General features: G+C 35.3%; 1 protein-coding gene across 1 annotated transcript in view; it reads left to right on the top strand.

The window, feature by feature from the left end:
• Window positions 1-26,459, top strand: part of LOC150099374 (vacuolar protein sorting-associated protein 26C) — a 113,788-nt gene that overhangs the window by 69,525 nt on the left and 17,804 nt on the right. The window contains exons 5-6 of the mRNA XM_090403719.1: window positions 7,194-7,268; window positions 17,408-17,488. Coding sequence (XP_090259845.1) covers window positions 7,194-7,268; window positions 17,408-17,488 — 156 coding nt within the window. The remainder of the gene's footprint in view (window positions 1-7,193; window positions 7,269-17,407; window positions 17,489-26,459) is intronic.

Here is a 26,459-nt window from a genome sequence, read left to right as displayed (position 1 = left end):
TCCTCTATCTTTTATGAGACTGACTAACTCACCATTTGATTGAAAAGACCTGATAAAGGTTCTTCACCTCATAGATGGGATTCATATTCAGGTCTTTCCAACCAAAGGGCTTGTCTATACCAACTGAACTATGGAGACCCATGTGCTTAACTACAAACATTAAAAATAATACTTAAATGATGTAATATCAGAATGTTTCCCTAGAGTTCAAAGAATAAATAGGCTAGTAGTGAAATGGATATGAAAACTTATTAAACAAGAGATTCTTATGAAAAAGATATTGAAGGAATACCGTGTGCATAAACATAACGTCTATGAAAATTATAAGTGCAGGCCAGAAGAGTTAAAAGTATTGTACAGGAAGCTGAGTATGAAAACCTGGCTCTGTGAGCTAAAGACAGCCATCCAAAAAAATTCTATTGTTTAAAACAAGAATGAATGTGAAAGAATCTGTTGAGTGTAGATTGCAGATGCAGAGTAGATAATTTAAATGATGAGTATCCATTTTTGCTATTCGACCTGGTATATGCAACATGGAGCTCAGTGTTATCTCTACAGTGGATGAAGAAACTCAGGTGTATGAGGAGGAGGAGCTACTAGAGCTGTTGCATAAAGTGAATAAGAATTTGGCAATAGGGGTTGATGAAATATCAGCATGGATGCTAAAAGAGTGTTTAACTCAATATGATGATTCTGTTCCTGAACTGCCTGTGACTTCTTGGGTTCATCATGAAGTTCTGATTTTCTATTTTTGCAGACTTTACCACATGCCTCCCTGGCTGACTCAGTCTGCTTTTTTCTGATTTTGTGACCAAGTCTCCAAGATTTGGTTGTAGTTTTCAACCCCCCCCATGTCATATTTGTATATTTGAGTTTACAACTTTTGAAAGCTGCTCGAATTTGATTGTTTTTAAACATTTTATATTTCAATGTGATATTAATTTTTATCCTGCTCAAAATTAAATGGTGATTACATCCCATTACAAATCCCACTGTGTACTTCTTGTATCCTGAACCACTATGAAGATATCAGCAATACCATAGTCAATAAAATTTATTTTATGTGTGCTCTCTTCATGTGAATTTATACACATCTTTGTGGAACTTGTGTTAATAATGATTAGTCCATCTTGAACAGACATACTTATTATTATTAGCTTTACTGTTTTTTCCAGATTTTCCCAAAACATTTTTGTATGTCTGGTGTTCATTTGCTGTTATTTTCATTAAACTATGATCAGCATTCATTACAATAAATTATGGAGAGAACTATCTTGTTAGATTAATAACTTCAATTTAATATAAACCAAAATCATTACCTGATGTTTCGACCTTCATATCAAGGTCATCTGGGGTGCACGCACACACAAAGAGACAAACTACATTACAATACACATTATGCTAAAGTAACACTAATTTGATCATCTGTTAATGCTAAACCTGTCCTCTGGCAAATAAATAAATAAATACATCAAAGCTAGCATCCTGTTCTCTGCTTGGTTAGAAATTACTAACAGACAAATTGGAATGAAAACAGTATTGGTGGTGGCTGATATATGAAATAAAAGCTGAAATTATTGCTAAGAGTCCTGAAGCAAGGGTTTGCTGGAGAATCTGAGAGTTGTGTGTGCTGTCCATATTCTAGGAATTTTTATGGCACTGTCATTGTTTAGATTATGATGATCAAACTTTCACATGCCTCTCTAAATTTTCATTCATGTTTGTATGTAATATAAGAAACAAGTTCCTTTCCAGTCAATTTGATGTAGAGTGTTGGGAGCATGATCAGTTTTTTCATTTCTGCCCTTTTCACAAACATCCCAATCAGTGACATGATTCTTATCTTGCAGAACAAATTTCTGCCTGATATTATAGCTCTTTGCTCATGTACTACATTCTGGTGGTTACTTTATGTGACAAAATAATTTTTACCTATTTGGCCCATTGCTATCTGCTCCTATTGCTAACTTTTATATGGAAATTTTTGAGCAATGTTCTGTACTTTAAAATCTACTGTTTGGCTTAGATACATTGACAATGCTTTTGTTATCTGCCCAAACTTTAAACACCTTCCCTAGCCACCTGAACAAACAACACAAACACATACAATTTACCATTGAAATTGAAAACCAAAATTCACTTCCTTTTCTCGATATACTTGTCACATGTCTTCTCACAAGCAGTCTATCCTTTACTGTCTACCGCAAGCCTATGCACATCGATGACTGCATATAAACTCTTACCACTACCGTTCACAAAAACTTTTTCATGAACACCTCCTAGAAACAAGCAACAACAATTTGCTTCAATGAACAAACTCTTAAGCAAGAATTACAAATTGTTAGCAGCATGTTTATCAACAGTGTCTATAGCAAAAATACCATCAACAAAATTCTTCACAAAACTATACCTGAAAATGGAGTTAATATTGATTACAGTAAAACTATAGCTATTCCATACATTAAAGGGATATTAGATAAAATAAATAGAATGCTACACCATTACAACCTCAATGTCACTTTTAAACTGCCTACAAAATTGAAAAACATATTCAACTCTTCCAAGGATTCTCTAACCCACCCTGGGGTATATCAAATCCACTGCATCTGTAACTTATACTGCTGAAACTCGACAAACAATTCCAATCTGTTAAAATGAACACAAATGACACATCAAATAACAATTTGGTAATTTGGACCTCTCTGATCACACTCTATATCAAATTGATTTTAAAGGAACTTGTTCCTTACATCATACAAAAACTTAAGTGTGAATGGATTTAAAAATGCCTGTAAAATTTGGATCTAAACAATAATGGTGATCTAAAAATCTCTTGAATATGGATGGCGCACATTCAACCCATATAATTTCTGTTTTAGATTATCCAGCAAACCCTCACTTCATCAGTAAGCAATAATTTCAGCTCTTATTTCATTTATTGTCCACCATAAATACTGTTTATGTTTTAATTTATCTGTTAGTTATCTCTAGCCTAGCAGATAACAGGATTCTAGCTTTAATGTAGTTCCCCCCCCCCCCCCCCATACACACACACCACCAGAGGTCAAGCATTAATGGTTGACCAAATTAGTGTTACTTTAGCATACTGTGTGCATTGTAATGTAACTTGTCCCTGTGTGTGTGTGTGTGTGTGTGTGTGTGTGTGTGTGTGTGTGTGTGTGTGTGTGTGTGTGTGTGTGTGTGTGTACTCCAGTGATGAGCTTGATATGAAGGTTGAAACATCATGTTATTATAATTTGGATTATATTAAACTGAAGTTATTACTCTAACATGGTAGTTGTCTCCATAATTTATTATTATTATAATGGATGCCTTTGTCAGCTGTCCTCTATGACTCAAAAAATTCTGTACTTCCTTAATAGTCTCTTGGATGATAATGAAAAATAAGTAATTTCCATTTTGAAATTGCCCATGGCACTCTACTTGAAATTTCCTGCTATTTAAAAAGTTTTTCTTCAGATTTAGTATTGAATACTATAATTATTTCTTAGTTTTCCCTGGCTTTAATGACCAAACATAAATAAATTTGGACCAAAAATCTTAATAGTTATTATTGAGTAATATATTGCTTGTTTTTATGTAACACCATTCACTTTGATATGGCACTTCTCTAATTGTTTGGCTGGTTCCACTTTTTTCCATTGATACTGCTTATGTTATGGGGTCTGTCTTTAATTCTTCAGAGGTAATGTTTTGTTAGTTGAGTTTTCTCTATTCACCCTGGTGTACTGACGAAAACAGCAGGTGATATTGTTTAGCCTGGAAATGTCATAATCATATGACATATTTCACTATATTGTTACATAATTTTTGGTTTAAGTCAATAAGGAGTACATTTGGTTGGCAACATCCCATATTGCCTATTCTTTCTTATTCATTCAGCATCCAGGTGGATATCTAATACTTGGGTGCACAACAAGGAGGTGAAGATTAGATGATTTATCAGAAACTATGGTTAGTCTCCATATTCCTTAAGGGTTTGTGAAGATATCTTTCTCTCCATTATCTTTTACCATTACATGATCTCTCCCCTCCCTTTCTTGGTTCAATTATCAATATTTTTGATTTGTTAGACCTATTATGATGTTTTTGTAATAGATTTGCATTATTCAAAAAATTCTGTCAAATAATTTTGTGTTTCCCAGTTGTGTCACTACAAATGGTCTAATTGAAACAATTTGACAAGTTTTAATAGCACTATACCGACTGCATTAAATTCCATTCAGCCAGTGTTGATTTATTAATATCACTGAACGATTTTGCCCATAAAAATGATTCAATTGAAACCAAAAGTGAACTGCTTGAGTATAGAAGATGTCAAGTGGACATTCTGTATGTGTCCTGAATCCTAAATTTTATCACAGCAGAGTTATTGTCACTTTGCATTACTACAGATGGTCTTATCATTATAAATATTTCCTCAAGAGGTGTAAAGGCTACTATGACAGTACTACATGATTAAGTTTACATTATTACTAATCTCCTCTCAACAGATTTCCTTCAAATTAGTCTATTACTTGTCAGCACTCCTATAATTTCATATCTAACATTTTGGTATTTTAAAGCATTCTGACTGGATCAATCCACCTAGATCTTGGTCTTATTCTGGATCATTTTCCTACCATTGTGGTATGAAACACCTGCTTTGTTAGTCTTTCCTTACCCATTCTTTTTAAGCCACCATAACACTTTAGATTAGCCCTGCTCACACTTTCTTGAATGCTAACAATGTCAAGTTCCTTCCTAATATCTTCATTTTTGATATGATTCTGCCACTGATGCCATCGGTTTAGGAACATAATTTTTTTCAGATCCGTGATGTCTGATCTTTGGTCAAGTGTTTTATTTCTAGCCCAACTCTCAGATCCATAACATAAAACTGATTTGAACACTGTCTTGTATACTACTAGTTTGGTATTTTGGCCAGTTTCTCTTATTCCATATAAATTTATTCAGCTGGCTACCCACCATACCAGCTTTGCTTATTCTGCTGTCTATTTCCAGATTTAACTTGACATCTTCACTAAAAATTGTGCCTAAATAGCTGAGATATAATTGAAATTTTTTATGTTTGTACCTATTTTCATAGTCTTTTTATTGCTGATTTTCATGCCAAATTTGTTACAGCTGTTATTCAGTTTAGTTAGAGAATCCTGAGAATCTGAGTTAGAGATTCTCTGATTTACAATTTAAAATGTAGACTTTGCTTTTTTGTAATTCTGTATTGCTTTTAATAATGTTCTATTTACCCCTTATAACTGTAAAATTATGAAGAGCTTTTCATTGAGCACCTTGTCATATGCCTTTGGAATAAGTAGATGCTTGTTATATTCCCGTGATTTCTCAACTTTTTATTATAAAATGAAAATCTTATCTCGATAACTCTATTTGGTCTGAATCCAGCTTCTTGTTCTCCAGGTTTCGTTTCTTGCCCAAATTTTTTTTTAACCTGTTTTTAAGTATGCTCATAAATCTTACCTGGAATACTTATTAGAAAAATTCCTCTGTAATTCTCACATAGATGGGGAACTGTGAGCTCTAATTAATTCATCTTAAATTTAACCTTCAGACTGTACTCTCTGAATTATGCAGTATAGTCGCTGCGAAACTTTTACACCTCCATATTTGAGCATTTCTGTAATATCATCTACTACTCCAGATGCCTTTCCACATTTGAAGTTTTTGATAGTTTTTTTGCCTGAAGTAAAAAAAGTTTGTGTTAAGCAAACCGTCAAAGGACCTGTGGTCCTTTGACGGTTTGCTTAACAGGCTTTCAAAGTAATTAATCCAGATCTAGAATATCTTTATCTTCAGTTCTCATGTCATTGCTATCATCTTTGATTCCTTTTACAGTTTACTTTCCTCCATTTTCATCCTGTTCTTTACATTGACTATTTCTTGTATTTCAGCGGGTGTCATTTGGGATATTTGTGCATATCAACATGTTGTGTACACTGCCATGAACTTTCCTGATGAAATCTAGGTCTGCATGTGTATAGTTTGGGCTGCATTGTTTTTCTAAACTGTCAGTGAAAGCTTCTACTTTCTCAGCATCACGATAGACCAAACCTGTTTCACCATGGATTAGTGGGAGGGATTTGTGGTTCATTCTAAGAGCCTTTGTCATCTTCCATAGTGAGTGATCATTCTCAATGTTTAGGGACAGCAGTTTCATTTCCCACTTGAATAGGTGGCTCTGTTGAAGGTTTGTCAGTCATCAGGAGTCAGCATTCTGTGATACCGGCACTTGGCTCAGTTCTTGAGAGAAGATTCTTGATTTTTTCTGGGAGGGGGGGGGGGGGGGAGCAGTCAGTATTTGTTAATCATCTCTTTAGATTTCATATGACAAATTGAGGTCATCCACCACATTTAGCCTATATTGGTAAGAGCAACATTTCAGAATATAGCAATGTCTAAAATATTGGGACATCCTGTTGTGCTATAATGTGTGGGTTCTTGAGGTCCCACAACTGCGATAATCCTTGTGGTGGTAAAATCGTTGAGTATTTTACTGTTCCGATTAGTGGTTGTGCTATTCCAGACTGGGTGCTTGGCATTTATGTTGCCTGCTACTAGCACTGCTCATTTCTTGTCTAGTATTTCTGCTAAGTCTGTTAAAGTTTCAAGTAGCCATTTGTTGGTGGAGTTGTAGAAATCTAGACAGCCAATCCAGGCTACCTGCATTGGCTGTCTAGATTTCCATTCTGTGATCTCACTATTAGCAGCTGAGGGTTTTTCGATTTTGCTGTATTAGTATTCTTTTTATAAAGATACCTGTTACTCCTCCCCTGGCATTGGGCCTGTCATTGCAATATAAAACGTAGTTTCTGAGCATTGAATTTTTGGCTGGGTGGAGATGCATTTGTTTACCAGGACATGTTAACATCATGACATGTCATGAATTCTTGAAGCTCATGCATTATGTTTCCTGGGCTGTTTAGCATTCCAGAAAATTATTGGAATGTAATAGCCTTCTACGTTCATTAACCATCATTGATTAGAGAGAATTGCATGCATTTGTCTTACAAACAAGTTTGTTGCAAAATGTTGATAATTCATTAAATAAATCATTTATTTTGTTTGTATTGTAAAGCAGCTATGGATGAAAATTGCTATAATATTGTTCGCTATAGTAAAAATGGACTTTACATCACAGATTTTTTTTAATACAGGATCCAACAGAGAAAGCTGTGGCCAGACCTGTTAACTTTTCTATCACTCCTGATTCTCTTCAGAATATAAAAGATGTAAGTAATTCCATATTTGCATGAACTGTATGGATCAGATGTGAAAGTTACACTCAATAATTTCATCTCATCATTAACATTTTAACAGAATCGTTTATTAGCCAAGAAACTTAGTTTTCTTAATTTAATTTAATTTTACTTTACTTGTACAGAACAATAAGTCTAGTCTCTAGTTTGCTCTGTTCCCTTTTATCACATGAAAAGCTCTGTAAATGCATTCTTCACATCCTGCACAGGATTTGAATCTAGGCCATTTCCAAACAAATGGTATGTCTTTCCAGATACTGCAGAGATTCTTAATTTAGCATATCTTTTATGTTTCTTTTATCAGAAATGGAGACTCTCCCATCCAGATTTTATTATTTTTTTTTTAATATTGATTCAGTACAAGAGGTTGAAGAACCTATAGGCACATCAGTGTCATGTGTGGGGTGCAGGTATGATCAGACAATGTGTTTTAGTAGTGAGAAATACATTTTAGCTGGGCATACCTTACAAGGGCAAAATAAACTATAAATTTATTGTCTGCTGATACTTTACTAAATTCAAACTCACATCCTTGAAGCACAGAAGTATCATAAGAAAACATAAGACATTACAATCAAATAACCATTGAAAAACAATTCAAAATTGTAATGGGAAAAAAAGCGAGAACCGAAGTTCAAGCATATATACTTGTCTGGGACTCCTGATACAAAGTACATCCAGGAACTAAATTAAATTTTGTTGTAAGAATGAAATGACAACATTTTCAGTTGTCATATGAATCATAACATCTCCAGGTTTTTTTTATTTTTTTTAAATTTTTTTTTAGTCTGATGGTAAACATCTGCATTTATTGGTGTTCCTTGAAGCATAAAATCAATGAGCAAACTGCCAATTATATAATGGATCTCCAAGAATGACCAAACTGGCTGCCTGTCATTAATTGCTATCACTTTTCTTGACCAAATGAATGAGAAAATTTGAGATAAAATGAAGATTCACTGTTTCTGAGCTGAATACATATTTCCTGCACATCTCTCATTCTTTACCACACAAAACTCATAAGCTAAAGGCCAAGAAGGAAAGCATGCTGCTTTTTTTTTTTTTGGCATGCTTTCCTCCAAGAAGATCATGTGTACCATGTTTTGAGACATATGCAGTAGTTTGCTCATCAGGAATGACAAATAAATGCAGATGTTTATTCCGAGACACTAAAAAAAAACTGCGATCTACTTCATCCTCCCTTCACTGAATATCTACATCTCACCATTCTTTCTCATGACATTTTCTCTAACTTGCTGCTAAATTTCAGCCAGGCAAATGTTTTGCATTTCAAAATGTTAATCACTGACCATATCTCACAACAAGCAGGATTTTGGATTTGCTTACTCATTTTATGGCATGATAGCATATAAACATGGACTGAGAACTGAAAATATATCTATCATACACTTCTTGACTCCTCCATCACTGCAGAGGCACATCTTCCACTCCTACCACTTAGACTGCCAGTACAGGATTGGAACTTTGTTTCTAGATGTGCTTTGTATATAGGTAGCCTATGAATAATAATCTCACAAATTTTAGATCAAATCAATGTGTGACTATACTTGTTGTAGTGGGAAGTGTTTCATTGCTAACATTGATGCACCAAAAATAGTCTCTCAGATTGGATGGCTTCTATGTAATATTATTTTTTTGTATCCTTTGGGAAGGAATACCCAAAGCATAATCAGTCCTGACTTACTATAATGATGGTTGCTGTCATTATTATTATGTGACACCTCCAGGGAGTCCAAAGACTCATCAGGGGAGAGTATCTACTCTACAACTCTCTGTCTCCACCACTCATCCATCAACTACAACTAACTGCATCTATACCAACACCATCTACCGCCCACCACCACTTTTCCACATACACATTTCCACAGACTATCACAAACATCCATGCCCATGGCAGGATTCGAACCCGCAGCCTTTTGGCTGGAGAGTGCATATGCTAACCAGTCGAACAAACAGGCCAGCATATTATGGTAAGTGTCCTCAAAGATATACTGTATTTGCTGGCCTATAAGACACCCCCCCTTTTTTGTACACATTTTTTAGGAAAAAAACTTTATCACTGAATATTATAATGAATTTACAGTATTTCAAATATAAAGTAATAAGTTGGGTATCTACATGGATACTGAACAAACGAGGATGGGCTGGCAATTTGGGATTTAGCCGACCAAATTTATTCTTATTGGCTTAAACCAATATAGAAAATGATGGTACAACACGACAAAATTTCATGCCGGCTGGGGCATCGCCCGGTTAAACAAGGCCCCCGTTGTTTTCGCCAGGGAACCAGGGCAAACAGCGATAAGTCAGCTACTGGAACAAATCTGAAAACACACCCCAACTTAACATCACCAGAGTTAAAGATCGGTACTATCAACATAAGAAGCCTGAATGGCAAAGAAATGGAGCTAGCTGAAGAATTAGATAAGTACCAGATCGACATAATAGGGATGACTGAAACAAAAAAGACAAACTGGTGAGCTCTTTCTGAGCAATAAATACAAAATGTTATATTCAGGAAATTATAATCAAGGTAAAGAAGGAGTAGCCATAGTATTCAACACAAAATATGAGGCTAATCTTCTTGAATGGCAGGCAGTCTCAAGTAGAGTGATGTGGGCAAATATCAGAATGGGGAACTGGACAATGAGACTTATTTGTGCCTATGGTCCCACAGAAGGTTCTACTAAGGTAGAAGTGGAGGAATTTTTTGAAGCTTTAGAAAAAGCAACTGAACAATGAAAAAGGAAAAATTGGTCCTTGTTGGGGATCTAAATAGCAGAGTAGGAAATGATTGTCAGACATACAAAAATATTTTGGGAAAATTTGGAGAAAAGAGCAAAGCTAATAATAATGGCAAATATCTGTTGGATTTCTGCTCAGGACATGGACTGGTTATTACTAGCACCATGTTCCAACATAAAAATGTGCACATATTCACATAGAGAGAAGAGGCAAGGAATAAGAAAAGTCTCATTGACTATATTATTGTTGATAGTGATGTTTTCTCCCTGGTGCAGGACACCAGAGTGTACATAGGATTTGAAATTGGAAGTGATCACTATTTAGTCTTGAGCAGGATAAAATTGAATTTCATATTGAAAAGAATGGCATGTAAGAAAGTTTTAAAGTGAATAAAAATTGAGCAGCTCTCAGATGTGTACTGCAGACTAAAATACATAAAGATTATTGAAGAAAAAATGAAAGAGTTTGAGAACAGGAACCAAACCTTGGAGATTCATTGGCAAGCCTTGAAGAAAACCCTGATTGATTCAGCCAGAGAGGCATGTAGTGAGGGTGTCTGCAAGGATAGAAAAATCAGAACTCCATGGTGGACACAGGAAGTTAAAGAGGCAGTGAAGGAAAAGAAGAAAGCATAACAAAAGTTCCTGGCAAATATGTCAGCTTGTGCTCTTAGAGAATATAGAGACAAATATAAGAAAGCGAAACACTGTGTAAAACTAGCTAAACAAAAGTCATGGGAGGACTTTGGCAAGAACATAGAAAATAAATATCAAGAAGGTGGTAAGATATTCTGGAGGTTGTTGAAGAAGCTTAGAAATGAAGGAAAGAGTGCTATAAAAGAAGCAGTGATAGCACAGTGGTAAAAAACACTCAACATGAATACATATCCATATTTGAAGTAGAAAAAGCCATCAAAGGCTAGAAATATTGAAAGGCAGCAGAAGTAGATGATATTCGATCAGAAATGCTGAATTTCTGATCGAAATTCAGATTTGATGGTGGTAAAAAAATGATTTGATTGTGGTATAAAAGTCTTACAGTGGCTGCACTGCATAGTTCAGAGAGCCTGGACAAAAGGACGAATTCCCGATGATTGGAGTAGAGCTCTAATAGTACCCATATATAAAGAGGGGAAATAAAACTGAATGTGAGAATTACAGAGGTATTTCCCTACTGAGTGTTCCTGGCAAGATCTATGCAAGTATACTTGAGAAACAGTTGAGAAGAATTGTGGAAGAAAAGCTTGATGAAGAACAAGCTGGATTCTGGCCAAATAGTGGCTGTCAGAATCAGATCTTCACTTTACGACAAATAGTTGAGAAAGCTTGGGAATATAACAAAGATCTGTATTTAAGTTCTGTCGATCTGGAAAAGGCATATGACAAGGTGCCAAGAGAGAAGCTATTCAATACACTACGGTTGTATGGTGTCAATGGGGCATTATATCAAGCAATATTTAGTCTTTATTTGTGTTGTAAGTCGGCAGTTAGAATTGAAAGAGGTACAGGACGATGGTTTAATGTTAAATCTGGTGTGAGACAAGGATGTACATTATCCCCTCTGTTATTCATTATCTATATGGATCACATTATGAAGGAAGTTAGTATTAAACATGATATCAGAATTGGAGATGTTAATGTCAGCTCTTTGCTTTATGCAGACGATGTTATACTTCTAAATAAATCTACTACAAGTTTGCAAGATTCCCTGACTAAATTGAATAACTGTTGTAATAGATATGGTATGAAGGTCAGCATTAAAAAGACAAAGACAATGAAAATAGGTAGAATTGTTGAAAATGTCAACTGTGATGGAACAAGTAAAACATTTCAGCTACTTGGGCACGGTTTTTACTGAAGATGTTAAATTAAATATGGAAATAGACAACAGAATCAACAAAGCTGGTATGGTAGGCAGTCAATTGAATAAATTCATATGGAATAAGAGAGAAATTAGTCAGAACACTAAATTAGCTGTATACAAGACAGTGTTCAAACCAGTTTTAACCTATTGATCTGACAGCTGGGTCAGAAATAAAACACTTGACCAAAGACTAGAGACTGCAGATATGAGAGTCCTGAGAAAGATTAGAGGCGTGAACAGATGGCATCAATGGCAATATCATATTAAAAACGAGGATATTAGGAAAGAACTTGACATTGTCAGCATCCAGGAATGCGTTAGCAGAACTAATCTCAGGTGGTAGGGTCACTTAAACAGAATGGGCAAGGAAAGATTAGCAAAACAAGTGTTCTTCTCCAGATTGGCAGGAAAACGACCCAGAGGAAGACCAAGATATAGGTGGATTGATACGGTACAAAGTGCCTTAGACGATAGAAATATAAGATCTGATAATGTTGGAGTCTGAACAAGTAACAGACTGATTTGGAGGAAAATTGTAGATAAGAAGTGAGTAATGATGTAAATTTTTCATGTAGTACTATCATATCCTGTACACTCCTTGAGGGCACATGTCAGGAATTTGATGATGAAGTAATAAGTAAGTCTACTTTCAACAAATACCTAATCTTACTAAGAAAGAGTACCCACCTTTTAATCTTCTTCATCGAAACCCAGAAATTCATCTCCAGAGCTAAATGAAGAGACACTTGAAACCTCTTCTAAATCAGAATCTGTGTCCTCTTACAACAAATTGTCCTCTGTACCATCCAGTGCATTACTAATGCCACACTTCTTAAATGATTTAAACACTGTCTCAGTTTTCACATCATCAGATGAAGCTTTGACCCACTCAGAAACTTGCGAAATGCTAGGCTTTTTCAATATTGTAGCAATGCTGACGTTTTTCAGCCATAATTTGCCAAGAAATTTAGAGAAAATTTAACGGGGCAGAAATTTATCAACGTTCACAACAACCACGACAACAATTGGAAAGTTTAAATGAATAGGAACAGCTGTGATCGTTGATGTCAACGCATGCACATCCACTGAACTCTACGTAACTGGAATGCTCTCACACACCGCAAGGAAGCAAGAAAGAAATCGCATAACTCGAAACAGAGAAAATTTCCAGAAATGAAAGTAATAAAAAAACTGAGTATTGGCATATTGGACGCACCCTGGTTTTCAGATCTATTTTCAAAGAAAAAAAGTGCGTCTTATATGCTGGCAAATACTGTAAATCTTCAAGGCAGATGTGCTAGTTGTCTGTTCAAAGTGAGCTAAGTTGCAAACACACGGTACTTTATACACTGCTAGATGTCTGAAAGGATGGAAGTTGTCTTCATGAAAATAGTCAATGTTTGATGTATGGTTTAGAAGTGATGTGAGGATTATGTAGTACCTTTGTCTGTTCAGATATAAGAGGTGGAAATAGCTTTGATTTATTATTTTGAGTTGTGGAAAGGAGGCAAAGTAGGTATTTTACAAGAGTCTTCTGGTTGTAAAAATTTTTCTAGTTATAAAAAATGTGGTGTGGTTAATTAAGTTCAGTGGTGTGTGAGTGGGTTGGGTTGAAATTACAGCTGAAGCGACCAAGGCTATAAGACTTTATACTCAGATTTTTCCAGCTGAAGGAGAAATTGTTGTCACCTCACAACTGTGAAGAAGCACCTGTTATGTTAATAGAACAAATATCATCAGACCTACATGTTAATGTTTTAAAGGTACTGTTCAAAATTTTTGGTATAAACTACATAGGAAGGAAATAACTAATAACTAAATTAAGTATTTACAACCTGATGTTTCACTAGCTCAAGCTAGCATTATCAAAGGCATTTTAAGATGCATATTCAATGAGGAAAAATTATAATGGCTTCCAGAACAAGAACAGTCATATTCATGGAAGGTGACAGTGGCGCTCTCTGTAGTTGTGGTGCTGTTTCATGATTATTGCTGATGGGTGGGTAGGGGTAGCATGCCAAAATTTATGCAGAATTACACTTTCATTTCTGTTACAGTTCAATGGGTTTTTTTTTTGTAGCACATAGCTGCTTCTCCTTTTGGGCATAATAGTGATGTGAAGTGGCATGCAAGTATCTGCCTGTGTAGAGGATTCCAATAGACTGAACGTAATGAGGGGACCTATCTGGTTTCCTTGTAACCAAGGAAACCAGATAGGTCCGAGAAGACTAGAGTCCTTCTTTTTTACTCTTCAATAGTAAAAGTGATTTGGGGTTCATATTGTTGAGGAATTGTAAAGTTGGAGAGTTTTGTGGGCCATGTGACCAAATGGCAAAGACATTATCTACATACCTCAGCGAAACTTTCTGAAGGTGGCTGAATTAAGTGTCAGTATTTCAAAGGATGCCATGTATAAGTTAATGGTGGGGGAGGGGGACAAAAGTAGGGAACCAATTGCTACACCTTCAATTTGTTTAAAGAGCTGGTTATTCCAGCTAAAATACCCTAACTCAAGGCAGTACTTAAAGCTTATGCAAATATCTGGGGGTGGGCAGTCTTTTGGAAAACAGCTTTAGTGTATTGTCCACTGGAATGTTAGTGAAAAAAGATGACACACATCAAAGCTTACTAAGTGATCCTCTTCCTCTAATTAAAGGTTTTATATACAGTTTTAAAATGTGCAATGTTTAATGTAAGATGATGTCTTGCCAATATGCTTGTTGAGTTCAGATGACAAATGTTTACCAAGTTTATAGGTAGGGCTATTTATGACATCAACGATGGGGCATGGCGAGGTTCCATATCTGTGGACCAATGAGATATGGGCTACCTAAGATCCACAGATATGGAACCTCACTATGGGCAAAAAAAATTTTTAATTTGAACATAAGTTTCAGTTGGCAAGCTTGTTATATTGTCTAAAAGACATATCGTTTTATTTTTTATCAATGGGATCCTTTGCTGTTGGAATGTATGTTGACATATCTGACAGCAATTATTTTGTTTTGTTGTTATAGTCAACTGCATTAAGGATCACATTTTAGTTTTAGATTTCTCAAGACTTTTTGTCCCTTGGATATGTTACATTCTGGATGGCATGCATTTTTTTTAGGAAATGTGAGGCTTTTGACTTAATAATGTTGGCTTTGTCTGGTGGCAGTCTTTTGATGCCAAATTCTGTGTTTGCCATGATCAGTGCACAAGGGATTTCTTCAGTGTTATAGCAGAATTGAAACCTTTGTTTAAAATTTTTGTTTCATTTGCGAAAGTGCATAATCTGACAAGTTATGAATTACCTTGTCTGCTGGAAGTTGCTTAACACTTTCCTTTGTTGGAAGCATGCTGAACTTCGTGATTAAATTTCTGGTTAAATATTTTCAGTTCATTATTGGCTGAGAGCCATTTTGTGAATGCCCAAATATCAGGTATGAACTGCTATGAAAGCTTAAGGTGAAAATCTTTACATATTGTGTTGAAAACACTAAGAATCTTGTGGGCATTTTTATTTATTCCTTAGGTAGAGACAGGCTGGTATCTGTATAAATTCTGAGTGCTTGAGGGGAGCAAAAGCCTTGTGTAATCCTGACACATGTAGGGATTAGACTACTGTCATGGCAGTGTTTAAGAAAAGTAAGTAATTTAAGAAATCTGGCTCATTTTGTACCCAACATGCCCACCAACTAGCCCAACATACCTTAGATGAAAACCATTTCTTCAGGTGGAAAAAAGCAGAGCTGCTACATAGATTCAGGTTTAAATCACAGATATTGTTCTTAGAAGTGGTTCATGTGCTATAAAACCTGTTGAGTTACCACAGAAATGATATAATTCTGCATAAATTTTGGTTCTCTGTTCTTTCTTCCCATCAGCAATAACCACAAAACATCACCACAGAGAGAGCCACTGTCGCCTTCCATTCACATGACTGTCCTTGTTCTGGAAGCCATTGTAATTCTAGTCTCCATTGATTGTGTATATCTTAATGCCTATATGGGAGTTAAGGATACTGTAATGTTGGAACAGATGGTGGTGGGATTATTTACATCGGTCTTCTGTTGTGCTGGCTTTCTATAAATAGAAAATGATATTGAATTATATGAATGACATGTAACTAACATGTTCAAGAAGACCACAGTTAGTTGATTCTTTATTTTTTCTGTAGAAAATATAAAGATTTTATTTTACAAATTTAAAATATTGTAAATATAAATTTACAATTTATATTTACAATATTTTCTGTGGAAAATATATTTTAATGATGGCTGTATGATGATGTCAATGAAATACATTCATTGACATCATACAACTAGCCTGTATATTTGAGTGTAGCTACATTCTGTATAGAGATTGTGTCAAACAGCAATGAGGAGTTTTAACTGGAATGAAAGCCCTGATTTTAGTAAGAACTATTTCAGTTACTTAATCAGAGTAAGTGTCTGGATCAGAGAAAAACACTAATCAGACTATGTGAAGAAAGAGCAGAAATCATTATCATCTCATCTCATCTGGCACTAGTGTAGTGCCAAAGGCATCCCATAGAAAAGGAAACTTGGATAAGGTTGTGGTCATAATTTGCCTGTTGAATTGAGATTGTATGGTAAGTTTTATCTTTTGTGTCTTACTTGATATGCTTGAGCATTTATCTTACAAGTTCAAGATAATTGTTTTGTTTTCTACATGCAAGCAGAAATCATGTGATCAAAGAATGGAGACTCTGAAGAAAATTCAAAAAGTGAATTGCATCAGTGGCAGAACCATATTAAAAATTAACGTATTCAAGCTCCTTTTTAGAATTTTTAAATCATTAGTATCCAAGAATATGTAAGCATAGCTAATATAAGATGGTAGTGCATTAAACAGAGTTGACAGATTAAAAAAAAAACAGCATTTGAAGCAAAAATTGCAGGTAAAAAAATCCAGAGGAGTTTAAGATCTAACTGGCTTGTAGCTATTTTTTTTAGACATAAATAGAAGAATTAATCAAATTAATGACTCCAAATCATAGATCAGTTCAAAGTGTGAGGAGGGGTGAATGCTGGTAGGTTGTTCTTGTGTTGCTCTGTTGTGGTATCTTGAATTTCTGTATGTTCCTTGAGGAGGAACATATTTTTTGAATATATCACAGCCATGAAATGATGATTATTACATGGCAAAGATATAGAAAAGATAATGGATGCATGATTCTCTAACTCTGAATACTTATAAATGTATATTAGATGTTTCTATCTGGAAAAAAAATATGTGCTACTAAAATGGGCATTTTCAGATAATTGCAGTACAACACATTTTATAATATTAGTTTGATGGACTTAATAAAGTGCAAAAATTGCAGTGGAACACTATGGAGCAACTAAGTTTTCTGTTCTAATTCTTATAGTAATATCAATTTTAACAAAATATTATTATATTATAAGCTTTTCTTTAAATTTTCATATCTACTTTCCAAGGTGTATATTTCATCTTATTTTGTTTCTTTGTTTCAGAAAAGAAAAGTTCCAAATTTTGTCATTACTGGCAAATTAGATTCAACAGTATGTTGCATAACTCAGCCATTTACAGGCGAGGTAGGATTTAAGGGTAAAATATAGTTGTTGTTTAAATGTCATTATTAAAAGTTGTTAAAAAAAATTTTTATCATTAAAAGTGTTACTATTTCAAGTGTGCAAAAGATTGTGACAAAACAGAGTGATGGAATGCATGATAGCAAGAGAGAGAGAGAGAGAAAGTAATGGCAGAGTAGAGAGAGAATGCAAGCTGGATGGCATCAGAATGGAATGGTCATATTTAAAGAAGTATAGTGAAGAAAAGGGAACATTAGCAAAGTTGTGGATTAGTGAGAAAGTAGTGACATGGATATACTAAAGTAATGAGTATTAGAAATAAGAGCACTCAGTTTGTAGCATTGATGATCAAATCAATATGCTCAGTTAACTGAGAATGATATATGTGTACATACACAGATAGAAATGGAATTATAGAATCTTCTGGGAGAATAGGAAGGAGGAAGTGGGGGGGGGGCGTATTGTGGCTGCTAAATCCTCAAGGAGCAGGATATTGCAATAGTACTATATGATTTCCATATAGTACCATATGCTATCAGTACTAGTAATAATTTGCATTATTACTAGTACTGATAGCTTTCTGTCAGCAAATAACGTAACACTTTCTTCAAAATCGTTATGTTATTTGTCAGATCTTGTATTTTATTCTTCTGAAGCACTTATAACTGCATCAATCCACCTAGATCTTGGTCTTTATCTGGTCATTCTTGATCAAACCTTCTTGCCCAATCTCATTTTAATATGATTGTCACTGATGCCATCTACTGATTCTTCTAATTCTTCTCAGAACTTTCATACCTTGTGGTTTTGTTTCATCCTGAATGAAGAACCTTTAAAAGGAAACAATTCATTCAGGAATTAACAAGTCAGAAAAATCAGCTGAGAGAAAAAACTTGTACTCGAGCAGAAGAAATAAAGTACTAACTGTAAATAGAAATAGAATTACCTTCTTTTAGTAGAATTGTAATACCATGTATAGAACTTTGTGTATAAATTAGTATTATATGAATGCATCATGTATACAATGAATGGGTAAGTTAGAGGTAAACAATAGTCCAAAGGTCATGGATGGGCCTGAGGCATTGGCAATCTCGGAAAGCGACGCACATTTGTTTCCCGGAAGACGTTGTTAGAGATCTCACGATGTGCCGAAATCCCCGCGGACGAAGAAAGTAGTGGGGGGGGATTGCAGAAAGTAAGAGGGCGCTATCGCAGCTAGTAACAGGGTGCTATAAAGGGGGGAAGTGAAGGGAGAATAAAAAGGGTTTGCACCCCTTCCTCAAGGCTTTTTTCGCCTATTTTGCTGGATGATGATTCGACTTCTCCCATGGACCGGAAGTTCCTGATGGTTGTTTCTCGGCGATAGTATGATATCGGACGGTGCGCCTTTCCCTTCGATGTCTGAATTTCTGCCGGTACGAAAGCGTGAGATGTCGGCATATGCTATCTTCGTTCCTTCGCTGAAAGTTCCGACGGAATAATATCACAGAAGTATACCAGAACCAGCAGTGGAAACGACGATGGTCCGAAACAGATCGAGAATAGACAAGGGAAAAATGCCAGGTGCAGAGCATAGCTTAATCTGATGACCATAGTGACCCACCACGTGGACGCAGGCTTATGGAAGTATCGAGAGGTAATTGAAACAAAGAAGGACAGTTCAGACGGACCTGGAGATCCTGCCCCAATAAATGGTAAAGTACAGATTTTGTTGAATAATTACCCAGTCAGTAAAAGGGAAAGATCATTGTAGTGTAATAATCAAGTATGGACAGTATTTAAGAACTTTAAGTGATTATTTAGCAGTGGCTAATATCCATAAGACAAATTGTCTGGAATGATTATAGATGATTGTGACTGGTTTAATGTGCAAGACTAACATAGTAGGTAGAAAATTGAGTAGAAGTGTATAATATGTATATTATGTGTGTTTAATCTCTAACTTAAAAGAAGGATTTATTGTTCATGCATTAGAGTATTAATCAGTTTGATACAGTTTGATTTAACATGTCATTGAACTAATTGAAAGTGAGATTGGTCTAAGTGTATATTGTGTCTTTAGATTCCAATAAATATGTTTTTTTCTTCTATACCTGAGTTTTGCCTGTGATATGAATCAAAACTGCCACTCACTAATCTGAACCATAGCGGGGGGGATTGAAAGAAAGGTATAACATGCTGTTATAGAGGTTACAACTGCAAACAAGAATTTACTTAGCCACAGTAAAGAATTTGATTTATGAGTTTAAGCACTAAATTTATTCACCTATGTGCACCAAGAGTCTGGAAAAATCTCCCAATAAGAGTCCCCTCTATTCTAAGATATTGGTTGGCGCAGCTTTAAAAAATAAATTTGTCAATATCTGAAGAGGAGATGGCCCCAGAAAGAAATTAGAGGATTCATTTCTTTTAGCAAGAAATAACCTTTAACAGTTAGGGTAAGCACATGAGTAAAATTAGGAATTGATTAAAGATATAGAATTTGCTTTCCTTATAGAATGAACACGTAAGAAGTGATACTGATATTAGAGTCAGGGAAATTTTGTAAGTCTTGTAGTTATTGTAGAGAGGTAAATTCATAAAGGAAGTAAATTATTATAGGAAGAGTAACGACATAACAATGGTGCAGACGACAATATATTTAACAGTTTGTAGTCTTGGATCCATAAGTTAAAACTGGTTTGAAAATTGGTTTGTATGCTGCTATTCAGTACTAAACAGAAGACTGAGGCATATAGCATCTGAAGAAATTTGATTTGCAAACCAAATTTCTTCAGATGCTATGTGCATCATCAGTATGCCAACTTAGAATTGTCATTTTCTTATTGCAGATTTGAACAACCAGAAATACTCCTTGTGATTCCTTTTCAAGGATAAATTTAATTCTGGTGAAGATTGATTTTTTTTTTTTTTTTTTTTTTTGCTAGAAATATTTGTAAATTATAATCTGTATGTTTTCAAGGGGGTCCAACTCTACCTCCCCATGGTGCACCCTGGGGGTGTTGGGAAACCTAACCACTATCGGACCTGGACCCAACATCACTAACAGAGTTCTGGCAAACACTTCAGAACCCTGGTCAGGAGAAGTGTATATGCGACCACAGCAAAGATGCTACTACAACAACAGAAACGGCCCCGAGTCCTGCGCGGCCCACACTCACCTTTCTACAGCGGCAGTAAGGCACCGAGTGTGGCCAGGGGTGCTAAGAATCTCGCAGATGAAAACAGGCCGCCTCTTAAATCTATGAAAATGGCATTCGGTACCCTCAATACTTGAACTTTGGCAAAAGACTACAGAATAGATTTATTAATCAAAGAACTAACCAATATCAACTTGGATATCCTACTAGTGAATGAAACAAAAAGATTGAAAGAACTGACAGCAAGATGGTACAGTGGTGCACAGATACTCCTTGGAGCATCCTCAAACAATGGCAAACAAGGTGGAGTGGGCTTCATTGTTAAATCTAAGCTCACCAAGTCGATCCTTTCTTGTAACATCATATCTGAAAGAATAGGTGTACTCGTAATTGGAATAGAGAACAATATAACAATAAAATTAATATCCTGCTATGCTCCAACATCTGTAGCTGATAATCAAGAAATAGAAAATTTTTACATGAATCTTGAACAGGCATTAAATTACAAGTCAACATACACATTCATTGGTGATGACCTTAATGCCAAAATAGGATGTGGAAAAGAAGATGAAAAGTTTATAGGACCACATGGCCTAGAAGAAAGAAATAGAAGAGGAGAGAGATTAGCTGAATTTGCTGCAGCTGAACAACTTATCATGAACACTTTTTTCAACAAACGCCTAGGAAGAAGATGAACATGGCAATCGCCGAATCGAAACACAAAAAATGAAATGGACTACATTTTAACAGACTGTAAAAGACTGGTACAATTGGTAAAACATACTTCAACATAGATTCTGACCACAGACTCCTCAGAGCCATTATAAGAATAGACCACAAAAAAAGAACAACATATCAGGGCAACATCAACCATAAAACATAACCCAAACAAATAGACTACACAAGTTCAGGAAGTGCATAGAAGAAACTGAATGGACTATTAAAAACTGTTACATAAATGATGACTATATTGACTTTATTAATAAATTCAACGAGTGCAAGAAAAAATCAGAAATTCCTGTGAAACAAAAGAAAAGAGAACGACTCTCACCTCAAACTATAGAACTACTGAAAAAGAGAAAAGAACTGAAGAAAATTTTCTAGAATACAAAATTATCTGTAAGTTACTAAGGAAAAGAATTTCAGAAAACTACAAAGCTTTCAGGATACAAAAATTAAGAGAAGCAGTGCCGGCAAAAACCAGCCTGAAAAGAAATAGAGAAAAACATACTAATAGAAAAAGGATAGAAGAAATTGTGCAGAATTTTTATAATGATCTCTATGCAACCAAGTTTCAGAACTTATCATTCCAAAACCAAGCAATATACCAGATGTACTTCCAGAAGAAATAGAACATGTCCTTAAGAAAATGAGTAAAGGTAAAGCCTCAGTACTTGATCATGTTAAGGCTGAAGAAATCCAACAAGGTGGACCAATTATTTTCAAAGCCTTGGCTGCCAGATTCACGTGGTACTTCAAAGAAAGAAAGATTCCAGAGGAATGGAAAACCTCAAAAACCATATATTCAAAAAAGGGAACAAGGAAGACATAAAAAAACTATCATCCAATCATCCACTCTCTCACATATATAAGATCATGAACAGAGTAATGCTGAACAGAATCCAAAACACACTAGAAGACAACTCCAGCAGAGAGCAAAAGGCAGGATTCAGAAGAGGCTTCTCCACAATAGATCATATCCAGGTCATTTCACAACTAACAGAAAAATGCAGAGAATACCGAATCCCTCTATGTTTCTTTTTTATTGCTTTTAAAAAAGCAATACCATAGAACACAATGCAGTCATCAGTGCCTTACTGGAAATAAATGTGGACCCTACTTATATCCACATGACAAAAGAAATTAACAAAAATCAGACCTATTTGATCAACCTATAAATATAGATATAAAGAGAAGGGTCTGCCAAGGCGATGTGATCTCCCCAAATCTATTTACCAGCACTTTAGAATACATTCTGAAAAAAATAGACCTAAACGGAGGAATAAGCATAGATGGTGAAAAGCTACAAATTCTTATGTTTGACAATGATCTAGTACTGATATCCCACAACCCAAAAGACCTAGAAGAAATGGGTGAAAAAGTATACACAAACAGCAGTAAGATAGGCTTAGATATGAATCTAGAAAAAACAAAATGGATCAAAAACATCTACACAAGTGACAGTCACCTATGTATTGATAATTATCCCTATAGAACAAGTTGACTCATACAAGTACTTAGGACAGACAATAAAAATGAATAACGATTTATCTGAAGAACTAGCAAAAAGAAAGAAAGCTGCATGGCTATAATTCATCAAACTAAAAGAAACACCGATCCAAATCTTGACATCTCTCCGAAAGCAAAACTATTTGATAGTGATATTCTACCATCACTCACATATGGATCAGAAACATGGAACACGACAAGAAAAGAAGATACTCTCAGAATAACTCAGCGTGCAATAGAACGCAGGATTTGTAATATCAGTAGAATGGAACATGTTAGAAACGTGGAACTAAGAAAGAGATCAGGCATAACGATGTGGTAACTGCAGTATATGAAAGCAAGATGAGATGGGCAGGTCACATAGCCAGACTCAAGGATAAGAGATAGACATATAGAATACTCAACTGTCAACCAAGAATAAAGAGAAAACCAGGAAGACCACCTACAAGATGGGAAGATCCACTAGTGAAATCTATGGGTATAACATGGAAGAGAGAAGATCGAGATTGTTGGAAGCATCTTTGTGACCTGCACTCATGGAGAAATCCTGAGTGAAACATGGGTCCATCAAGGTAAATGTTTTCGAGACTACAAAAAAGGCTTTTGGTATGTGAGATCCATAAGAACAGGTTAGGCTTTTAAATATGTCTTCTTCTTCTTTCACTATGCGTTATTCCCGCTTCCTATGCAGGGTCCACGTGTTACTTAGATGTGACCTTTGTTAGTACCACTGCCAACTGACCTGTTGCCTAGCCTGCCGCTGGGGGATATATTGTTGACTGTAGAGGCATATGGTTGCGAAGTGCAAAGCCACTAGGCTAACCATGTGGACAGGCTTTTAAATATGTCTAAGAAAGTATTTTCTTCTTTATGCTCCAACAAATAGATTTGTCAGAATATAGTGTAATCAGATCTCTTTTAATAAGGACTCATGGTATATGTTCCTGTGAAGCACTTCTCCAATAGGAAATATCAAACTATTAAGCAGATATGTTCTTAAATGGTTACAATTCAAAGGTGAGTTCAGAAAATTGTTATCTGTAGGATCCTTATTCCATATGTGAGAAGTGGCTGTGAACATGCTCTGAAATATCTAAGAAAGTTTCTACTAATTTGTACCTTCAAAGTAATCAACAAAACTTTTGTACTATTGTCCTCTCTTAAACACAGGCATGTTCCTTTTGCTACCAGGTATTTTTCAAGTCCCATGCTCTTTCAGCCTATCTTACTTTGTCAACATGCTGTGCAGCTGAGAAACAAATCTCTGAGCATCAACACTTTGTTCAGCTGATAAAATTTCATAAGTACAGATTGGCTCTTATGAAATTATCATTGGGAATATTACCAAATTGCTTCATGAAAGCATTTTTAAATATGAACATGTGTTGAAAGAAAGCTCTGAAACCTTATATGCCATTCATATCTTAGTCACAATGATTGACTTACTAATCCCAAAATTTGGGAAATTGTAATTATAAATTATGCAACTTTTCTCGCTTAGATTTCTAATGGTATTATCATTTGAACTTAGCACATGCAGCTGCATTAAAAATTTCTACATCATACAGTTATAATCAGCTGTTTTTAAATTCACCATTGTTCGTTTACTTTCATATACTGATGTTTTTTGATACTCAGAATGAAATATGCTAAATGATTAATTAAATATTCCATCTTTTCACTGTGAAAACATATTGTTTCTTCAGGTAAGGAAAACTTGCATATGTTCCTCTACATCAGAAAATTGAGTGTTTAAAATAGATTCAAATAAAATAGAAATAGACACAGTTTAGTTTTAAATGATTTTTTCTTCTTCAGCCCTTTTTCTAGTTATTTTCCTCTTCAGCTTTTTTTTTTTTCTTAGTCTTTTCTCAAGTATATTTGCATAAATCTTTCCTAGAATATACTTCTCAGAAAGGAAATTTCTCTATAATTTTCACACATTTCTATTTCATTTTTATAAATTGGTGTGATAAATCTGAAATCATTTGGGATTCATCCTTCTGACAAAGGTTTTCTGGTTGCTCTGAAGATGCTGGGTAGAAAACCAGCATCTTCAGAGCACAAATTATAACTGTAACAGGCACTAAACTAAATCATTAGAAACGGTTTAAATTGTAACTGAAACATCTATGAGCTGAATAATCATAAAGTTAATTTGAAGATGTTAGGCTATGTGGTTTCAGAATACCCGTCTCTCAGATCTTTGGCAAATTAATGCAACCATGTTTATTAAAGTAGGGGTGGGGGTTTGCAAGTTTTCCTTACCTGAAGAAAGAATGTGTTCAAAGTGAAAAGAACATATGTCCATAGCAGATACTGATTCTAAAAATAGTCTCTCACTTATTGTGACACTTGTGTATAATACCGATGTCTTCCTCTATTTAGTCCGATGTGAAATCTTGTCCTGGCTTGCCATATAGATGATCACAGAAAATTTTTGTGTTCTTCAGGGTGGATGCCACATGATCTACCACTCTGTCCAAAGTAAGCCTAAGGAACTTTATACACTCCAGAATGTGCAAGAGATTGAAGTTGATCTTTTAAGAGCGCAGATGTTTGTAGAGAGCTTTAATTATCTTTTCTGATGTGTCCTTAATATATGGGATAGAAATAGTTTTGCTATGATCTTGCATGTCAGTTGCAGGGTGGGGGGGATTGAGAGCATGCAGTATTTTATATGGGCTGTAGCCATTGGCTGAAAAAAAGTGTTGTGAAGGTCCCTGAGCTCAGTTTCAAGGGCTGTATCATTTTGAACAAATAGCCCTGCTGGCTCAGTGAGTAAGTTTTGAAGATGCCATACTGTTGTGATGGGTGGTGGCAGTTTGATTGCTCAAGTAAATACCTTTCTGTAAATGGAAAAAGATAATGAGCCATTAGGAAATTATGTCACTAGTGTATTTAGAAAGGGGGAGACAATAATTACTTTCATTTTCTAATGTGAAATTTATTTTACGATGCTAAATGTTGAGATGTGCTAAAAATGTATCTAACATGTCTGGGCCATGAGACCAAATAGCAAACACATCATCGATATAGCACAGCCAGACCATTAATTTGAGTGTAGCTGTGTTGAGCTCTTAGTTTTCAAAATGTTCATTGAAGAAGTTTGCTGTGTGTGTGTGGGGGGGGGGGGAGAGTCCCATAGTAGTCCTGTCATCTGTTTATATATTTTTCCCTTCCATAAGAAGTAACAAAAATAAATAGTGAATTTGAATAATTCACTATTTTTCACTAACCTCTGATTATATCAGAGGGAAAATGAAGCTTAATGTCTCTGCTAAAGGTATATTGATGAACAGTGAAGTACTGCCAAGGCTGGCCATGATGTCAGCATATGTCAAGGTTAAATTTTTTAGTAATGGTTTCAAGTTAAAGGGATTTTTAATAAAAGAGAGTTGCCTATGGGAGAAGGGAATTGATTTGGATATATGTTTGACCAGTTTGTAGGTGGTACTGTCTATACTGTCAGCTATTGGACAAAAGATGTTAATAGGTTTGTGAATTTTGGGGACCTGTGTATCAACATGGAACTCCCATTTGAGAATCTTTTCTGAATTACACAGTGGCACTGATATTGCCTGCTCTGCATATTTCAAGTCATA

The sequence above is a fragment of the Typopeltis vanoorti genome, chromosome 14, assembly GCF_054136105.1.
Source record: "Typopeltis vanoorti isolate ZY-2024b chromosome 14, IOZ_Tvanoo_1.0, whole genome shotgun sequence".
NCBI classification, from domain to species: domain Eukaryota; kingdom Metazoa; phylum Arthropoda; class Arachnida; order Uropygi; family Thelyphonidae; genus Typopeltis; species Typopeltis vanoorti.
Note: the sequence above shows the minus strand (reverse complement) of the source record. Positions and strands in the feature narration are given on the sequence as shown.